Below are 22,116 nucleotides of genomic sequence, written 5' to 3'. Positions count from 1 at the left end.
GCTTTGAAATTCTGCATGCTTGAATAGTCTAGATGACAATACACTATTTTAATGTTTTTAGAACATAATTATCAATTAATATATTGGCTAAATTAAATATTTCCACGTAACGCCGCCATATTGTAGTGAAAATTAAAAAAAAAAAACATAACACGAATTAAAAATGTTTGTAATAATGTGCCATAAATTAAAAAATAAACTTAAAAAAATCAATTTTTTAGTGTAGTGGAAAAGTGTTTTTTTTTTTTTTTTTTTTTTTTTTTTTAAATCTGCTTTTATTAATTTTTGAAGAATTAGGCACTTTCGCTGACCAGCTATTCTTTCACCATAATAATAATATTAATCTAGTCATGACAACAAGCTTTTATCAACTATATCTTATCACAGCAATCGAAAGAACTATTATAAATTATACTTGCTCAATAAAGATAGAATTTTCTGATTGGTCAGCTATAAATAAAAAGTAGTGAAATTAATGGACGGAACTGGTCTAGTTATTAAAGCTGGAGTCTGAGTTAAGATTTTATTTTGCGATATTTCTTGAAACAGGGTAGAGGGGCAGATGACTATTAATGGTACATTATAGTGCTATGAGCTTTCATAAACACGGTACATTTAAGTTCTATGAGCTTTTATAATAGAAATAAAGAATAGCGAAACGAACCAGTGGCTGGAGTGATGGGCCAGTTCTTTATTTTTACTAATTATTTTAAATGCATAGTACACATGTTATTTTAGGTCATTTAGCACCTTTTTCTCGTTGTGTCCTTGATGAAAAAATGTGATTTTTTTTGGCCAACCCTCATGCATAGATGTGATCAATATAATCTGACATAAATTAAATTCCCACAGTTTTGAGAGATGGATTGAGATAAGTGATTTGTCTCCCCAAAATCTGAATTTCAACTTTTCAATCAGCGTTTTATTCATGATATTAAACCATTTACCAGTATGAAAGCTATCTTTGAACAAATTGTTAATTCGTCGTCAGGACATGAGACAAACTATACTTCACGGATTTTCAATGAATAAGGCAATAGACAGATTTCATCTAGAATTAGCTACTGGCGCACTCTTTTGATAGTCAAATTTTCGAATTCAAGACATACGATCGATATCGAAATATCTAATATCGATATCGAAAAACTCGAGATCATTACAAGTCTTTTTTTTATACATTTTTCATACGAACAAATAAAAAAAAAAACTTTAGAGTCAGCAGTCTAAAATGTTATACCTGTATTTTAATAGTATTTTATGAACAGAAACATCTGCTGAATTTGTTCCATTCTTATTCAAACAAACACAAATTTATCAATCGTAAAAGTAAATGAGAAACACCTTTTAAAATATTAAATTCTTAAAAATAATAATTAATAATTTGTTAAGTAATATTTATTTATTGAAATAGCCTTCTTCAAGTAAAGAAATAAGAATGAATTTTAATTAATTAATTAATGAACTCTTGGAAAATAATTAAACAGGGCATAATTTTAACTAATATACTTTACAGTTATACAGGTTGTTACAGTTATACAGTTTACAGTTAATACAGGTTGAATCATACACATACCATCACAATACAACCTGATTATTTTTTAAAGATACTTGTTCATTAAAATTATTACTTTTAAAATTCCGTTTTTTAAAAATTATATTTAGAATTACTTTTAGTTTGTTCATTAAATTCATATGCCTATTTAAAATTCCTAAGTATTAAAAATAAATCTTTACTGCTAATTTTTAACTTAGAATTCATCGTTTTCTTTTGCTGACCTCGTTTTCAGATCTAATTTTACAGAATTCCAAATTTGAGATCGAATTTTCATTGTAGTTTTTTCCTCTTTGAATAAACTAAGCTCCTCACAATTTTTTTTTTCTTCTTAATCTCCATTATACAGTTCGGATTATCAAGCATTCAGCAAAATGACGCAAATAGAATTTTCATAATACCTATATCAGTGCAAACATCTCCATATCGCCATACTTGAAAGATAAGACAAGAAATAATATGATTTAAAGAAAAAAAAGAACGAAAACTTTTCTCTTATTTCTGGTTGAACATTTCACACGCTAAGCTCAAATCGCAGCTGCCAGAATGTACGTATGACATCGCTACATTACGTCACACTAAAACTTGGCATACTTCCTAATAATTGGGACATCCTCTGCTACTTCTTTTTTGTTATTTTTGTTCCACGATAAGGATAAAAGGCCAAAATTCGAGACATCTGATTGCCTGCCAAGGCCACGCCGCTCTGGCACTGGGTTTCGTTGTTGTCGGCTGAAAACACAACCAGCATACTGCCATGTGGAGCCGTACGAAACAAATATTCCAGAAGCGGCCGCTTCTTATGAATATGATGTCTTTTGGCACTATGTATGTGAGTGCCGAAGTTGCTCAACAGTGCATACTGATGCAATTGAACCCTGAAAAAAAGCATATAGATTGGAATTTGGTTAAAAATTATGCGATTATTGGTTGGGGTGGTATAGGACCAGCGTTGTTTTACTGGTATAGGGTGTTGGATAGACTTTTGCCGGGAGCAACACGTGCTATGGTAGTGAAAAAAGTTTTGACAGATCAGTTGTGCAGCTCTCCTGCTTGTATAGCTATGTTTTTTGCGGGTAAGTTTTGAACTGTTCATAAAGTATAATTATAAATGTATTTTAAATATTTAGTTTTATTTAAAAAATGTATTGTACTAATAGACAACTTTGTGAAAAATTAAAATGACATTCAGAAACAAAAATGATATAATACATTGGCATAAGAATAAGGAACTTCTAATACGATAATTTTCAATTTATATAACTTGTGTCGAATAACGAAAATCATATTACAGTACACTCTCGACCATCCGGCCTAGTTTTCTTTTATCGTAATTAAATGAGGAAGGCAAGGCGTCTAGTAAGTAATCTATTAAGGACTTTTTCAAAACCTAAAAACTGTAAATATTGACTCTTATTTTAGAATTACCTTTTCATAACTGTATAATCATTTATCAGTGAAAATAAAATCAATTTGAGCCAGTTTTCTTAGGCTTACGATTAACGTTAATGTTTTGATTAAGTTTTCTGCATTTAGGTTGGGCATTACGGAATTTATATTAAAATGTGAACAGTTTATATCCTTTAACTTACTTTTTCGCTAATAAATTCTTGAAACAGGCGGTGCAGTATATAAACATATATAAACTTCCAGTACAGAGCTTTGGATTTCAACTTAACACATTACCGGCAACTGCTTCTATTATTCGTCGGACCGCGATTGCGTACACATTGAGATAAATGGAGAGTTGAGTACACAATAAGAAGTGAGAAAATAGGTATTATTACAATGAATTTAAGTATAAAAACTTTGTCTTCTGGTATTGGTGGACAAAGCAATGAATTCATAGAACTCCGGCCTATCCGGCGTTTTTTGTTTTCCGGCAAGCCCTTCCGCTGTATTAGGCTGGATACTAATACCTGATTAATAATGGTATATCTATAAAATTATTCAATTTTTTTTAATAATATGTGTTTTGATTTTAGATTAATTATTTATAGAATACATTTTCTTCTGAATTCAATTAAGGCGTATTACAGTTTTTCATTTCTGTTTTTATTTGGTTTCTTAAAGAATGTATAAATAGTAAATATGGAACTACAAAATTTTTCGCTTTTTTCTTTCTTCTATGGCCATTCTTCTATCTGATTTTTCAGTATCGTTGTAGGTTGTAACAGTGTATTAAATTTGAGTTGGGTTCGAGGCTCGATTCTATCAAAGATCTTCGTACGTGCGAAACAAGTTAATGCTAAATCTGTTGAGGGCCTTTCACCCACTCTTTGGCAGGGCGTGGAAGTTTGGAGAAAGAAGCACTGGCTGTGGTCTTGGATCTATCACCATGTTTCTAAATCACGATGTCTGCAATAAAATAGCCCTCGAATTGCTTCAAAATAGATAATTAATAAAACTAAACTAATTTAACTGATTTTCTTCCCAATCGTTTTATTTAAAAAAAATTCGATTCCAAATTTAATTATAGGTTAAAATATTTTATTATTGAAAGACTAGTGCCTTATAAGATATATCAGGGTTTTTATATTTCAATAGCCCCCCCTTTTTTTTTTAAGAAAATTATAAACGTGTAAACTTTTTACTGTATATTAGTAACTTTTTTTTTTCCAGTTTACTGCTCTATGCTCTTTTATATGTTTGACAAGAAATTTGTAGGTTTCGAAAATTTTTCAAACTGAGCACAGCTAAAAAATTTTTTGAAACCTTTATTTACTTGTTCATATACGAAGAGTAGACTTTGTGATAGTTAAAATATTTGATATTTAAAATTCTGATGAACTTCTATCCTTTTTGGTTGTCATTAAGATCAAATGTCATTTTTGTATTATGTCTATAAAATATTAAGGATAATAGAAACAATGATTTTTCTCTACTAAATTGTAACTATATTTGAAAAAAGCATTTTTTTTTTTTTTTTTTAATATTGTAATTTAAAATACATTTTTGTACAAAACATTTGCTTCCGTGTTGAAATTTGGGTTTACTATTATGATGTAGCATGCTTTAATAAGTTTAATTTAGGAATTTACAAATATTATTGATTTGGAGTGGAGTGTTAATTTAAGACTTGAACTCAAAATTTACGCATTAATATAAAAATGAAATTCAATATTGTAGAAATGTATTAAGATCATATTCAGAATTACTTAACCGGGCATTAGGTAAAAAATATGTAGCTTTACCAATGCTGTCAATTTGAATAGCCTTTGATTGCAATATATAAATTATATAATATTACAGAGGAACAGGACTCTTTATAACTTCATTATGTGGTAGATGAAAATAGCAGACGAGTTTCAGGAACAGTTATTTAATTATTTTCTAAGTTCAACATTTCACAAGACAAAACAAACACGAACACGAAAAATATGGAAAACACGAAAAAATATACACTTGAAAATAATCTAATAATGATCTCTAGGAAGGGTCATGGGAAATATACCTTGATGCTAATAAGGTAACGCCATCTGTTGTTTCAAAAGCGAAAGTAATAGAGTTACGTAACTGCTACAATGTTTAATTTTACATTTCTCTAGCAATTTTTGTATTCATCAATTTGGTTCCAAAATAGAACTTATATATATTTTGCATTAAATTACAAAAATTTAATTTGTCATTGCGATTTATTAGATCGGAACGTATTTTTTGTGGAAGAAAAAAGGAAGTTAATTTAACTAAATTAAATTACAGTTTCTTAATGCCTTCCTGATAGAGAAATATAATTTTGCAGTCTCCTTAAATTTTAAAAGCAGTCTTTGAACATAAAAGATTTGAAAGGTCTCGTACCTTAAGTTATTTTCGAGAGTAATAAATAAACTACAAAAATGAAAACTTATTATAAAAAAATGTTGTTTTTAAAAAGAAACCATTTAAATGCTAGAATATGAATTTATGGCAAGCACTCTGAATTTTTCGAGGTATAAGTTATTTTAACAATGCAAACTATGCATGGTAACTGTCGACTTAATGATATAGATGAATTTTATGTATTAAAATATTAAAACATAGAGGTTTTTTTTCCAAAAAAATAAATTAAAGTCGCTTATTTTTAAGAAATATTGTGTAAGTAATAATTCATTTAACTTTTGTACGGTATATACTTTATTCAAAAGATACCTAAAATTACAAAGAAATTTAGAAAATTCAGAGTTGATGAGACTACAGTAAAAATTCTATTCTAGTGCAAAAGTTGCATAGTTAATGAGCATAACAGCCAGTACATCAATCCCTGTTTATACGGCTTAGTTCTTTGGTAACGGGATGACTGGTTTTAATTAATTAATTGATTAAATTAATATTCCAAAATTTGAATTAAGAAAAATGATGTAATACTGAGTATTTAAAACAGTTGTAAAGGAGTATTTTTAATAATCACAGACTAAAAAATAGTGTATAATTAATAAATTCAATATAAGTACCAATAATATGTACAAGTATTAATGTAAAAAGTATTAATAATTGTAGTTAACAATTCTATAATTAATTATTTCAGCAACTAATTCAGTTTAGTAAATTTTCACTTTGAACACAATTATATAAAAAATTCACAGCTTACGTTTTCATTTTTTAAATAAAAATTTTTATTGCCTTTTTGACAAGATACTGTCATTTCTCTGCAGTAAAGTTACAAAGGTAATAGGGCCTTAAAAATAATCCAAAATAATACCTTGAATTACTTAAAAATTATCTAAAATTAAATTACTGCGAAATTTAAGTATGCATATATTTAACTAATGCAAACAAGAAATAAGAACAATGCTTTATGATTTTCAATTTTGACATACTAAGTAACCAAAATAAATGAAATAACATACATTATTTTAATCTATCACAAGAGTAGAGAAGAATATTATTCATATTACAGCCGAATTCGAATTAAAAATGTGCGAATTAAGTTCCTCCGTATCATATAAACAGCTTCAACTATTTAAAACAATTACATTACCTTTCTCTTTACTCATTTTTTAGGAAATTTCTGCTCTTTTATGCGTAACAAAAGTTATTCTGAATCTAGTGCAAGCGATTACTCTGCAAACAAAAGTTACTTTTACTGTGATTCAGTCTTTGTTGACAAGAGTTATTTTAACTAACTAGCACAGTTATCTTTAGAATTGGAAAACCGGACGACCTCTTTAACGTCATGCTGACGGAAGCATTTTATTCGTTTTCCCAACGACAAGACAAAGATAAATTAATATGAATTATTAATGATTCCTTGTACCAGCTATATATTTAACGATGAACATGTGATGCACATTAAAAATCAGCGGGAGTGATTTCTTCTATGTATTCTCATTTATAGGATGCATTTTCATTTTCTCGTATATGAAGAGTAGAAAGAGAAAATATGCCTAATAGTACAAGATATTATACAATATCTCTACGATATTGTACGATATTCTGAATGCCGGCCAATAGTGTGAAAATATCGTAATAATTTTGTAAGACATTTTCTGCTAATAGGGATTGCAACCGTCAAAAATATTCCAATTAGAGATACTGTCAAATCTTCAGATCCTTTTTGAATCCGAACTACACATTTTACACAGTCTATCTGAAAAAGAACAAACAGTATACTTGTAAACATTAGAACATACAAATGTTTTGAGCTTGACATATGAAATTTGATATATGGTCTTAAACAAAATTTGTGAATTTCTACCAAATGTTGAATGACATCCATTAAGAAGAAGTCTGTCTGTCCGACTGACCGAATATAAGTTTACATGATAATTCGAAAACGAAGGGAATTTGATGGATTAACAATGTTAGTATCTAAAATGTAGATATGTATCAAATTTGGAACAAAATTTGTCGATCATTTGTCAGTCAATCATCATTTACAACACCTTAAAATTTTTTTAAATTGCTATTCATTTGGTTCTTTCTTCAGTATCTTCAATATTTAAATGTAGCTATTATCGAGTGCGAAATATCTTTATGGCAACATCAGCTCTCTTGATGCCTTGATCAGTTCCTGGAATGATATTTATTTTTTTCTGCAAATATAAGCCGAAAAGATATACTTGCAGATCCTCGTTTTACGCTGGCTCATCTTTTTAACACACACACACACACACACACACACACACACACACACACACACACACACACACACACACACACACACACACACACACACACACACACACACACACACACACACACACACACACAACTGCAAAAAACAATATGGTCAGTTCAAAGTGCTAGTCTTTAGTTGGTGTGTTGTACATTCCGTGGATAACAAACACCTGTGTCCATTCCAATCATTACATACACGCGCCTCCCTTGATTCTCTTATTGCAAATGGATCAAATTACGAAAGAATCAACACCTGGACACGGAGGCAAATATTATTCTTTCGTTATCTAGCGTTGAAGATGATGTGCTGTCTGGAATATGAGATATAGAAAAAAAATGATTATATGTTTTTATCAGTTTTCTAAAGATGAAAAATTATGTTTGTAGATAAGTCAGTTAAAAATTGATTATCGCTGCGCGAAGATTCAAAATGCATTGAATTGTATAAAAAAGAATTCCACTCGGGCTAAAGGAAAGTATCATTACAGATAGTATCATACACAGCTTTTATTGTTTTTCATTACAGTAATTTAAAAGCAGCGAGAATTTATTTAACTGATAGTGGATATCGCCTATCAATAAATGAAACTAAATTATATATATATATATATATATATATATATATATATATATATATATATATATATATATATATATATATATATATATATATATATATATATATATATATATATATATATATATATATATATATATATATATATATATATATATATATATATACATTTTTGTAAAGTTACTTAAATAAAAAAAATAGCTAAAATCAATAATTAACATGATGCTAAGTATAAAGATGTGTGGAAATGTGACACTAAATCGATTAAAAGCAAATCTCATCTTATGTGCTGTTTAGCATGCCTAAATCCGTCTCTATCTGCACTCCAAAAGGAATTTATTCAAAGGATGTCTGCTTAGAGAAAGGGAAAATTCAAAGGATTTATTCAAAGGATATTTTACTGAGGAAATTAATGAACATTTGTGCTTCTTGAGAAAAAGATAATACAATTTGGTCACAGAGTAACAACTGCAGCTGCAATCACAAATAATTAAATTAGAAATTGATGTTATATTAATAAGAATCTAGATAGATTCAAGTCCGTTTTCTTCTATGTCATTAAGAATTCTTCATAATTGAAGTCACTGAGCTTTTTGATTAGGCGCGACAGACCTAATTTTTGTCTTTATCCGGTATTTAAAAAAAACAAAAAAACTTTTACTTTTTTTTTTAAACAAAAGTATAATAATTTTTAGTTTTTCAAAATGAGATTCATTATGGTTAATAATACATGTGGGTTACATATTACGGACGTTTTTTTCTATTAATAACTTGAGTTATAATTGATCACAGAATGTTCCATTTTGGAGTTCAAAAATTTATGAGTGTGGTGTGAATAATTGGCGCCTGGATCATGATATCATTTTTGTCGTCTGTGACTTTGCAAATATAATTAGCTCTCTGAGAATTATTTTATTTTTTTCTCCCCCGTATCGTATTCGGCTTTAAAAATGCCATAAATCAAGTAAAGTTTGGCCTCCATGACACCTTCTTGCTCTTCTGGTCTTTACGAAGCTACAAAAACTTGACCACTTCTTTCGTGCCATGCTTAAATGCCCCACACTTTTTAATTGATTCATCCAGAAAATAAGTTTTCAAGAAGTCGTAAAGCGACACAAAATATATTTAATTACATGGAAACATTTATAAAAACAGATAAGGCACTCTTTCAACTATATTAAAAGAACTACAGAAATTGAAACACATGTCATACAGTGAATTCAATTTCTCTATGCAAATGTCTACGAAATCCGACATCTGAGAGAAGACAACTACAACTGACTGCACATCTTCATTAGCGGGATCAAGAGCGGGACTCTACGCAGAATGGTCATTCATACAATCCCAGCAGAACTATTGCAGCAGTTGTAGGCGCAGTGCCGTACAAAGGCAAACGTTGTCATGGAGCAATATTACTGGCTACCATTTGTTCTAGCACTTGAAAAAAGATCCCTGGTTGAGCACCGTTTTCTTAGTGACAAGGACGTAATCTCTTGGAAATTAGTCTCACTGACAAATTTCTGTATACCACTGTCGAAAACAACTGTCACCTGAGAAGAGAGCCTGTGTGTGACAACTGTCTGCACGTCTTCGTCAAGATCGAGACACTAGGCACAATGGCAAAGAATCAAACAATTCCAGCAGAACTATTATTGCAGTTATATGTACAGTACCGTATGAAGTTAAGCGTTTTTATGGGACAACAACAAAAAATCTCTGGTCGAGCACTATTTTCTTAGTAACAATATTATATCTTGGAAATTAGTCTTATTGACAAATTTCTGTATATCAAACTGTCGAAAAAAATCCACCAGAGAGGAGAACTAGTGTGTGACGGCTGCTGTACGTCGTCATCGCTGGGGAACTGCTGCTCGATTAGAAATCTTTTCAAGTGCTAGAACAGATAATAGCCATCGGTGTTGCTCCACAACGACGCTCGCCCTCGTACGATCTGTGCATATAACAACTGTTGCAGAAGTTCCGTTGGGAGGTGTTTGATTATCACATCTATAGTCACGATCTTGCTCTCAAAAACGAAGATGTACAGATAGATGTCACATACTGAACTCTTTTCCCAGGCAACGGATTCTTCTTACTTTAGTGCAAAAAAAAAAAAAAAAAAAAATTGTCTCATTATATGATAGTGATTCTTATCTCGAGAAGCGTGAAAAAATGCCATATGTGTTTCAGTAAATGTTTCGAAGTAATTAATTATGTGCTGTTTTCTTCTTATGTTCTGTATATGTAAGAAATATATGACAGTGTCTTATGTCCTCTCTTCTGTATCTGTGTATGATCTCTCTCTATGTATGTTCAATGAACTGTGTTTTATCTTCTGTTCTTACTACTTTTTGAAACTTACTTTCTGAATGAACAAAATATTTTATAGTCCAAAGGGAAAGCTCAAAGGTTTTTACCTAGTACAAAGAGCTTTGTTAGATAAATCCAAAGGTTACAGCCAAAGTAGCTATTTCATTTTACTGTCGCAAATTTTAGTTGCTGATCTCTTGATAAGCCACGCATATAAACGCTAGCTTTTATTATTGGTTTTTAGTGTGGAAATAAAGATAAGTGGTGTGAATAAAAATCGTTCTAATCTTACTCTAATTTTTTTTTCAGAGCGTTCCTTTCTGAAAATCTTGGCAAGAATTTTTTTTTGTTAATTTTTCCGCAGATGAATTTAGAAATAATTTATGAAAGAAAGCAAAATTTAGAGGATTTCGGTTTGTGTTTAGAAAACTGTAAATTTTAGAATGAAAAAATTAAACTGACTATAAGGAAAGAAAACGAAATTGTCTATTAGTAAATAAATTCTTTTTCTAATTTCATGTTGAAGAAATGGATGAGTTTGCAAAATAAATAAATAATTTTACTGGGCATTGACAGAATGAAACGAGAAACGAAATTTTTTAGTCCAATTTTTTTTCTATATTTTTAATTTAAATCATATACAAGAGGCGTATTTAAAAATTTAAAAATTGTTTTATAATGTTATCTATATATATAAACCATTAACATAGGTGGCACAGAAATCGCTCTTTATAATGTCAATACCCGATTGTTGTGACCATTGGCCTATCATTTGACCACCACTCTTGCTGCTTGGGCAACAATGAACGAATAATACGAATAACGAACGTGTCAGACTGCTCCAACGCACGTTTTTACTGCTGCACAATAATTAATTAATGAACTGCTAATCAATAAAGTGAAATGTTATTGGAAATTCTTTGGATAGAACTGACTAAAAATTATTCACTCAGAGGTAATAGAAATAGGCCTCAAATAAAATTAAGTCTTATGCGAAAATAGGCTTAACCATTGCCAAATAGGTAATAACTATAACTTAACCTATGGAAAATGATGACCATATTTTTTAATATAATAAAAAAATAACTTAAGATGTTGGCTTATATTATTCTCCTGTAAATTGAAAAAAAAAAAAAAAAAGAACAACAACAACAACAAAAATAAATACGACACAAGAAAATTCTTTTCTGTTGAGATAATATGGTTGAACGGATATTTAGAAAGATGAAAACTTTGAATAATAATAATAATAAAAATAAAAAACAGGTCAGCAAAAAATACAGGATGTTAATTTTTAAAATGCTATATTATGACATTTTATTAAAGCTTATACATATATCGATAAATAATAAATTACTTTTTTATTCAAAACATTTAATATCAATACATTGTTTATATTATATTATGTTTATGTTAAAGAATATCACCATTGAACAATATTGAATCTCTTCATTTTCTCCGAGCTCTTTTATTGATAACTTTCGCTATCTTACTTATGTATTTCCGCTCAAATAAGCAAACTGAATGTCAATTTTCATCCAACCAGCATTCCTTTATTTACGATTTTACGCCACTCGTAAATGATGAAATAAGCAATAAAACAGTCGGAAGATGAATTGGATGATGAATCATCGATTCCGTTCTTGTTTTCGTTGTCATTCAGAATATCGTCTGCTCTATTGCTGTGATCAGTTGTCTTTGGAACTTTAACTGTGCTGAGCTTGCTTGGTATTTATTAAAAATTTGAAAGATGGGTGCGGTTAGAATATTAAATAAAATAAAACTTTTGTTTAAAAAGCACCCATTTTTAATGAACGTTGCATCGTATGGGACTATGTGCGTTAGTGCTGAAGTCGCTCAACAGACTGTTAGAATTATAAATTCGAAACAAAAATCTATAGATTTGAGCAGTGTTGGCAGGTTTGCCCTCATCGGAACGGCAGGTATTGCGCCTTTTTTATTCAATTTCTACAAATGTTTGGATTATGCATTACCCGCAGTAACTAAGAGGACTGTAATAATGAAAGTAGCATCTGACCTACTAATGTGCTCGCCAACTACCATCACCATATTTTTTACTGGTAAGTTTGAAAATAATCATTTTTATGTAGGAAATTAGCTGAGAAAGTGCAAGATAATTTTTTTTATTTAAAAAAATTAACAGAAAAGTCATATATATTTTTTAAATTTGATTTATCGGTTTCCAATTTTTGTTTTTAAAGTAACAAAATTTTCTGAATTTTAAATATGATCAAGAAAATCATTTAAATTCTGATAATTTGTAGATTTTTAACATAACATTTCTTTAAAGCGATTAGATTTTCTGAATTCGAGAGTCTTTAGATATTGATATTATAGGAAAGAAGAGTAAATTCATTTTTTTTTCAAATAGGGATAGATTAAAGCAGCAAATCTTCAATAAATTATACAAATCTAATTTAAACTTATTGAAGACGTTACACAAAAACAGGTGTTCAATTACAATGATTCAATCTTACAATTCTGATTGCAAAACTGCAAGATTTTGAATTTATAGATTTAATTAGGAAAATAGTTTATTCGTTGAGATTTTTATGTACTTTGTGTTTTGCTATTAGTTCATTTAATTGTAAAATTTCAAATGCTAAAAGTGGCATCTAATTTCCAAAAATATCCTCTCTTATGACGGTATTTAGTGTTTTTGTTCTAAGAAATTAGTCTTTTTTTATATTTTCAACTTATTGGTTTATTTATTAATCACTGAATGTATTAATATACTATATTTAATTATTAAGTGAAATGTATCCGCTTAAATATCATTGTTCATTATTTTATCGACTCCCATTATTTGAAATTAACAAAATGAAAAATTATTTCACTTGGTAAGAAATCAACAATACCGTTTGATAATTGACTAATTTTAGTACAGATTTCTCAAAAGCATTTGCAATACAATAAAAGTAACTTTTCAACTATTTTAATTTGTAATAACTAACGAATGAAATGTTTAGCTGAATTAAAAAAAAATATTTATTAGAATTTCTTTGAATACCATTCTTTTATATTATAATTATTAATATTTTGAAAGTTTTCTTTAAATGGTGGAGTTGCATGATATCAAAAATCAACATTAATGACACATACAGTGGCTCAAAAAATTAAGAGTACACCTTACGTTTACTTGATAAATGCGACTTTCAATATAAATAACACATTAACGGGAAGTGTAAACTTGTTTTTATTTTTACACATAACAAATGGTTTAATTTGGAGTAAAAATAAAGAAAAATCAACGAAAAATTTCTAAATTGAAAATTTGCAGAAGCATTTTAAATAAACATACGCAGAATTTTGCCTCAAAAAATTGAGAATACACCAATGACATTTTTGCAATATCACGCATAGAAACAAAGTGTCACTATTAAATTGCATGTCTTTTGGCTCTTATAATGGTCTCTAAACGTCATGGTACCGATTCGACCAATTTGTGGTGGTATCTGAAGATATTTTACCCCATTCTTCTTGCACCACTTGTTTTAAATGGGTTTTGTTTCTAATTTTGTATTTTTGAACCCCTTTTTCGGATATGGCCCACGAATATTCAATGATGATGATGGGGTACTGTGGTGGTGTGTATAACTGTTGCTTACAATGAAAAAGACATCATATTTTGACGTTACGTGCATTCTGTTTGGGGTCGTTGTCCTGCTAGAAAATGGAATTTCCATCTAAACCCAAATTTTTAACACTTTCCTTTAGATTGCTGCTACCATATGCAGAAACTTGTTGCAGAAACTTTTCAAATCATAGGCAGAAGTGTAAGTGCTGAAACTGTGCTAAATGCCATTAAACAAGCTGGATATAAAAGTAGCATTGTTAGAGAGAAATCTTTCACCAGCTTGCAAATTCAGAAAAAGCATTTGTTGTTTGCAAAAACTCATCAATTGAAGACCAATAACCTTTGGAAGAAATCTATATTTAGTGATGAAAGAAACCTCAACATTTTTGGCAGTGACAACCATCTTACTGTATGGAGAAAGCCTAATACTGCTTTGTATCCAAAAAATTTACTCCTACAGTTAAACATGAAGGTGACTCCGTGATGATTTGAGGTTACATGGCTTCATTCGGGGTAGGAAATTTAATTTTTATAGATGGCATTATAAATGATACGGTTTACTTGGATATACTTCGCAGAAATCTAAAGGAAAGGGCTAAAAATTTGGGTTTAGATGGAAATTTCATTTTCCAGTAAGACAACGACCCCAAACAGAATACACGTAACTTCAAAATATGGTGTCTTTTTCATTGTAAATAGCAGTTACACACACCACCACAGTACCCCGATATCAATGCCATTGAATATTGGTGGGCCATACCCAAAAAAGGGGTTCAAAGACACAAAATTAGAAACAAAACCCATTTAAAACAAGTGGTGCAAGAAGAATGAGGTAAAATATCTTCAAATACCAGCAAAAATTGGTTGAATCGGTACCATGACGTTTAGAGGCCATTATAAGAGCCAAAAGACATGCAATTTAATAGTGACACTTTATTTCTATGCGTGATATTACAAAAGTTTCATTGGTGTATTCTCAATTTTTTGAGGCAAAATTCTGCGTATGTTTATTTAAAATGCTTCTGAAAATTTTCAATTTAGAAATTTTTCGTTGATTTTTCTTTATTTTTACTCTAAATTAAACCATTTGTTATGTGTAAAAATAAAATCATGTTTGCACTTCCCGTTAATGTGTTATTTATATTGAAAGTCGGATTTATGAAGTAAAAGTAAGGTGTACTCTCAATTTTTTGAGCCACTGTATCTAACCTCCAAGTAAGAAATAATACGTTTATTTCAAATATTCTAAAAATTGTTTGCATAAACTGAAATTATTTTGTTGGCTTGGAGTTGATATAGAATGCTTATATGAAAAATCTAATTTTCTTTTTATTAAATAAAATTTATGTTAATTCTTTCCCCAAATTCTCTCTTGCAAACGAAAATATATAATAAATTAATAATTTATAATATGTAATAAATTCAATTTATCCACGCTTCTAATATAAATTCTTTTTTAACGTTGATTACAATTTTAAAATAAATCCATTTCTTAAGTAATCTTTTATTCGAATTTTCGATTTTTTCCTCACGCATGTAAAAATATAATTAGAAAAACGCAAAAGTATTATAAAACAGTAACATAGAATTTGTTTCATTTAACAGCTGTTATGACTTCTTACTGAACTTTTTTCGTCTGCACAAACATTTGTAAAAAGAAAAAAGAAAAAGTAGATGTAGCGACTTATTCGGCAAACGTTTTTTACTTCATCTATCTACTTAAAAAATGTGTATCTTACCTGAACAAGATACATGTTCATGTCTGATTCTTTACGATACTATTATCTTTCTATTATTATCTGTTAAAAAAAATATTTGCTGTAGAAATTTTAAAGTCAGTCCGTGTGTAGGGTTTATTTATATATTTTTTTCTATAAGAGGCTATCTCATTGCAATAAATATATCTTACTCCCTTTACAACAAAAGAAATATATGAAAATGTACTTGAAAAAAATTATTCTCTTTTGGGTCTGTTATTTGGTGTACTGGAAAAGTCACGCAAATAAATAAACTTCAACAGCTTAAACTTATTCCGTTACTTGCTATAACTAAAGCTATAGCACGGCATCCACACACTTCAAATTCTCAGTGAATATTCAGACAATAGGTGCATAATCAAAGTTGCACCTATTGTCTGAATATTCTACATTCTCTGCTTTCTAATTAATTTAGCCATTTCCGTTTCTCTTTTAATAATTATCGACAGGGGGTCAACCACTGAGAATTTGAAGTGTGTGGATGCCGTGCTATAGCTTTAGTTATAGCAAGTAACGGAATACGTTTAAGCTGTTGAAGTTTATTTATTTGCCTGACTTTTCCAGTACACCAAATAACAGACCCAAAAGAGAATAGTTTTTTTCTCTAATAATAATTATTCTCTTTTGGGTCTGTTATTTGGTGTACTGGAAAAGTCAGGCAAATAAATAAACTTCAACAGCTTAAACTTATTCCGTTACTTGCTATAACTAAAGCTATAGCACGGCATCCACACACTTCAAATTCTCAGTGGTTGACCCCCTGTCGATAATTATTAAAAGAGAAACGGAAATGGCTAAATTAATTAGAAAGCAGAGAATGTAGAATATTCAGACAATAGGTGCAACTTTGATTATGCACCACCTACATTGTGGAAGTTATGGCTAAAAGTAATAGTATATACTATGTAGATGAATCAAAAAGGGGGTGGGTTGTGTATTTGTATGGCACGAAAATGAACAAGAAAAAGAATCTGGAAAATTTAGGTTGAATGACAATGCAACTGTCTTTGGCAGAAGTGGTGGCAATCAGAAATGTTCAGGAGTTTGTCGCATATGTACACTATAAAAGGGGCAAAATAATTACTGATTCGAGATCGGCATTAATGACCGTAGATTCTTCCGTTGGTAAAATAAAAAAATTATATTGTATATAAAAGAAAAAGCTGCTGAACTTGGTGTTGAAATGATCTGGATCAGAGTTCATCAGGTATATATTAAAATAGTTGTAGTTAATATTTAAATTAATTTGTAATAGCAGTACAAAACTGTTTATTCTTTCTCGAAAAAAGATTCAAAATGCTTATAATTAAAAATCAGCTGGATTGCTTGTATACCGGAAAAAAATATACTTATTAATTTCATTATTGCTTTATAATGTTAAATGCTGTCTTGCAGAATTCGCAAACTTTTTGTTTTAAGTTTCACGGGAAGGGAACATTAAATATGATCTACCATTCCGAGTTTATCCATACTTATTATTTTTATGAGCTGGAAATCCTTCTGTTAACTTTTAGTAGGATGTAACTTTTAAAGATGTTATTAGAAATAAAAGAAATTTCGGAATTTCATTGAGTTTGGAATATTATTTTTAACTTCGATTTTCCTTTTTTCTCATTGTTTTTTCTATTTTTACTCTCGTCAAATAATTGCAAACCTAAAAAAATGACGAATCTCTACGTTGAAATTTCCCTGGAGCAGAAAAACATTTTATTTGGAATTATATTTGGAACGATAACTCTAAAAGTTTCTTAATGCTAGAGTGATTAAATTTGATAGATGTTTTACATACTTCATTTAGTAGTTTTCTATCAAATTTTGAACGACATTGTATGAAAAGATTCTATTTGTTCAGTTGTTCTAATATAAGTTAACACGATGATTACAAAACGAAAAGAGCTAGATAGATTAAAATCTGATATGCATTTTTAGCATCTAAAGTATGGATATGCATCAAATTTGGAACCAAATTTATAAATGTCTGTAGATCTGTTCTTTTGAATGCATATAAAATCGATTATTCAAACACATAACGCCTTAGATAAATGAAACTTTGATCATAGTTTTATCATTTGAAGTATAGAATCTTGTAAAATTTTGGACTGCATCGGTCAAAGGATTGATCATTTGCTGGTCTTTGCCTTCTCAAGAATGTAAATGCTATAACTCCAAAGCGCAATTAACTTAAATTTATGAAATTTTGCATGTGCTTTTGTGACTGCTGTCGTAATTCTGTATCAAATTTTGGTTTCAGTTAGCAGGAAAAAAAGTTGAAAATTCAGGTTTTTTTTGGCACTTGTGTATTAACCACATCTCAGCAATTAGTCGAAAAAAAAGGGCCGGTTCGTAATTATTGTTCGCCAATGACACGTTGTTAATACCACAAAAGATCATTTATTACAGAATATGCAAGAAAGTATCGGTGAACACAACAACGGCTTGAACACTTCGTTGTTCCAGTAATTGAGTCACTATAAAAGTTTTTGCAGATGAAAATTATCCCATGAAAATATTTCCTCGCAAATTAGGAAATGCAAAAAAAAAAAAAAAAAAGTTTGCTGTGGATTAAAATAAACTTATAAGGGTCTGTAGTGATTACAAAAATAATCAGTTATTAATCATGCTGTTATTGCAAAATATATTTTATTTTCTAAAAATACTTTCCCTCAACGTTTATTTTTTAATTTTTTTAAATATTTATTTTGGAAACTTGTGCATTTTATTTGGCAATTTATCGAACCATCATAGAAGTATTTGAAAAGATTCAGATACGGAGGATTATTTCTGCGTTTATTTTGTACTGATCGTAAAATAAAAACCATGTTTTGCAAGAAAAGAACTGATTAACTTTTCTTTTCTAGTATAATTGTTACGCGAATGATGTGTGTATATGAACACGCACATATACGAATAGTTTGTAGTGTAGTTGAGTAGTTTGCAAATAATTTTATTACCTACAACACAGAATAACTAAACAGAAACGAGACAGAAAATAAAAAATAAGATAATTTAAACTAAGATAAAAGAGATAAGTTTCACGAATTCTAACCTTTTCTAATTGCAATTGCGTTACTAGAAGGAAAAGTTTAAAATTCTGACTGGAATAAATGTGCAAACGATAAATTTGATTCTAAACTTTTATTGTGCCAGAAATAGCTCATTTTTTAATTGATTTCTTTATAATTTTTTTTTTTTACAATTAAAGCATTCTTAACTCTCTTTTCCTTTTGTTCGGATGTAGTTTCGAAAATATGAGGTACTAAATATAAATCTAGTTCACTTGCAGTTTTGTAAATTTTATGTAATTTTTTCTATATATTGAAACAAGTTCTATATATCGAGTTTAAATATAAAAAAATTATATAAAATTAATGCAGTCAAAAAGCAATTATTTTTAGGAAGAACATAAATTAAATGGATTACATAAATTAAATGGATTTTTTTTACCTTGTTCTTTGTGCATTAGAAATTATCGGAAGACCATAAATCTTGTTCAAAGCAATAAACACTTGGATATGTCATATATTATTCTTACCATCTGTTTTGCCAATTCTTTTCTTAATTTGGAACGAGACTTTTAAATGAATTTAGTTCTGTTTGAGATTTCCTATAATGAGTATTGTTCTTTAAAAGAAAACTTAAAATAAATAAATAAATAAAAAATATACACGACAGAAAACTGAATTCCAATAAGTTTGATATTAATAATGTTGAATAATATTTTTTATTCGAATATCTTTTAAAGTGTCATTTTGCTTCTTTGTTCGTGTAATTCTTTTAAGTTTTAATTAAGCTTAACAATTAATTACATATATAGTTGTGTATAATTTTTTATTTCAGAAAAATGATGAAAAATTAATAAATATGTATTTCTGTATATTAAAAATTCTCTATATTGAATTCTTTTTTCAAGAATCTTTGAGTGTGGTGAAAATTGTCAATATAGTTCGAATATTTTACGAATACTAAAAAATTATCACCTCATTGTCATTGACAGTCATTATTTTCATTGTCATTGACATTGTAATTTGCTTATAATCTTATTTTGAAACATATAACTTATATTAGATCATTAATTTGGATAAATGAAAGCAAAATAAATAGATAAAAAAAACAGCTTATAACTGGTTTTACAAGTTGGAACGTTGAATTTGCATTGATTTATGAGATGTTGATGTGGACAGTTTCATATTTTTTTGCAGCTGTAAGGCGCCAGTCTTGTTTATGTATTATTGAACTTAAATTCCTAATGATCAATCTTATCGATACTCATCTGTTTTTCGAGATCCGTAAACTTGTCAGTTCCAAACTGTTTTACTCTACTTTATGCAAATAGAAAGTTTGTGAGAAGATTCAGAGAGATTAAAATGGAATGCAGCACCGCAAGCGTTCACATATCTTGACCACACATGAATATGAAATCTTTCATTCTGCTTCCTGCATGAATTGATTGATACATTTAGAAAGCAATGGTTATTTATTTTTGGCATAAATGACATAACTGGAGATTTGAAAACAGGATTTTTCTTTAGGTTTTGTTTAAATGTAACAAATCATATGGGGGAATTAATGTTGTTGTGATAATATAAAACTAATTCCTTTTATTCACGATTATATGACAATTTTAATTATTGCTTTTATCCATCTCATGACTTTTGTAAGTTTTTTTTATTCGAATATCTTTTTAAAGTGTATAAAGTGTCAATTTGTTAAAAATATGTCTAGCGAGAGGAAAAAAAAAAAAAAAAAAAATGTTCAAATCCCATTTTCATCTGGAAAAGACCCCACCACGAAATAGTTCAGAAATTGAAACTCTCATAAAGATAAATAAAGTTAAATAAAATAACTATTAACTATTTTAAGCATTATTTTGATTTTTAATAGTTATTATTCGGGTAAATTTCAGTGAAATATTTTAAACAAATGTTGATTCATGCAGTTGTTTTTTACTGTCATTATTTCATTCATTTACTGTCATTCATTAATGAATTTAATTTTTCATCTGATATTTAAACATATTAACTGTACAATGCAAAATTCATTGAAAAACACTTGTCTCTGTTCTTACTGATGCAAAATACTGATTTTTAATCCATTTCTGAGACTACGTGTGCATTGTAATATTACCGATTATTTTTGTTATATGGTTTTTAAAAAATAGAAAGTATTGCCGAAAATTTAATTCCTGATATGCTAGAAACGAGGTTTATAATGTTTGTATTTTAGGAAAATTTTTGTCGTGCGACAAAATAAATAAATATATTCGAAAAAAAAAAGATAATTAATGGTAAATAAAAGTTTATAAACATTTTATACTATAAATCTTTCTTCGTAAACATACGTGGAAATAACATTTCCACTCGTACATGTATTTTAACCATACAGTTTCAAGATTTTTTTTTAAATGTTCATTTATAGTTAGTTGCTTTGATTTTCATAAAGAAAACAGGGACTGTTGGAAATACTATTACAATTGTTTACCGTTACAGGGATTTTTTTAAATTTGATTTTTAAAAAAACTTAGTGAAAATGAATAATTGTTTATTTTTAGTTTTTTAAATTTATTAAGAACTTACCTTTATCAAGTCAAATATTTATTTAATATTTTTATTGATATTAAATTATTCAAAATTAAAATTGTGTTGAAAGGTATCAAAGTGCACTGTAGCATAAACCACAAATCAGGAGGAAAGATGGGGAGGTGCTAGTGTCTTTTTACTGAATGCTTGCATCTGTTCTGAGCCTCAAAGAAAAAAAAAATCTTCAAAATTTGAGATGATGGAAGTTTATCCCAAATTTTGAAGATTATAAGCATCCTTTTCGATTTCATAAGCACCATAAGGAGCTTAAGCGACTCCGCTGCAGCTTTGCTCGCGTATGTCTTCTGCGGCTTTTTTATCTTTTTTTTTCTGTCGTCGAATTTTTACTATGGAACATCAAGTAAATATCTTTAAAAAAAAAGAAGAAAAAATTTAAAAGAGGTGGGAATTTTTTATAGAAATCATTTTTATCTATAACCTTTTTAGTTGTTAGATAACCAAATCCAAAATTTTTCTACATTTTTTTCATGTATTATTTTCACTTTCAAATTAAAAATTTTTTTATAATCTAATATATATATATATTTTTAACTCATTTAGGTATGGGCGTTCTAGAAGGAAAAGAAGATGTGTTCGCTGAACTCAAAGCCAAATTTTGGTCGACTTACAAGGTAAGCCCTTTACACAAA

The 22,116-nt window shown here is 28.9% G+C and overlaps 1 protein-coding gene across 2 annotated transcripts in view; it reads left to right on the top strand.

The window, feature by feature from the left end:
• Positions 1-2,082: 2,082 nt before the first annotated feature.
• LOC129971542 (mpv17-like protein) overlaps positions 2,083-22,116 on the top strand; it is a 36,226-nt gene continuing 16,192 nt past the window's right edge. Inside the window, exons 1-2 of one of the 2 annotated variants that reach the window (XM_056085411.1) lie at positions 2,083-2,628; positions 22,028-22,098. In XM_056085411.1, coding sequence (XP_055941386.1) covers positions 2,310-2,628; positions 22,028-22,098 — 390 coding nt within the window. In that variant the 5' untranslated portion in view covers positions 2,083-2,309. Of the gene's footprint in view, positions 2,629-12,165; positions 12,617-22,027; positions 22,099-22,116 lie in introns of those variants that run through there. The other variant, XM_056085410.1, reaches the window with a different exon arrangement.

The sequence above is a fragment of the Argiope bruennichi genome, chromosome 6 (assembly GCF_947563725.1).
Source record: "Argiope bruennichi chromosome 6, qqArgBrue1.1, whole genome shotgun sequence".
In the NCBI taxonomy this organism is placed as follows: domain Eukaryota; kingdom Metazoa; phylum Arthropoda; class Arachnida; order Araneae; family Araneidae; genus Argiope; species Argiope bruennichi.
This window is presented reverse-complemented; position numbering and strand designations above follow the sequence as displayed.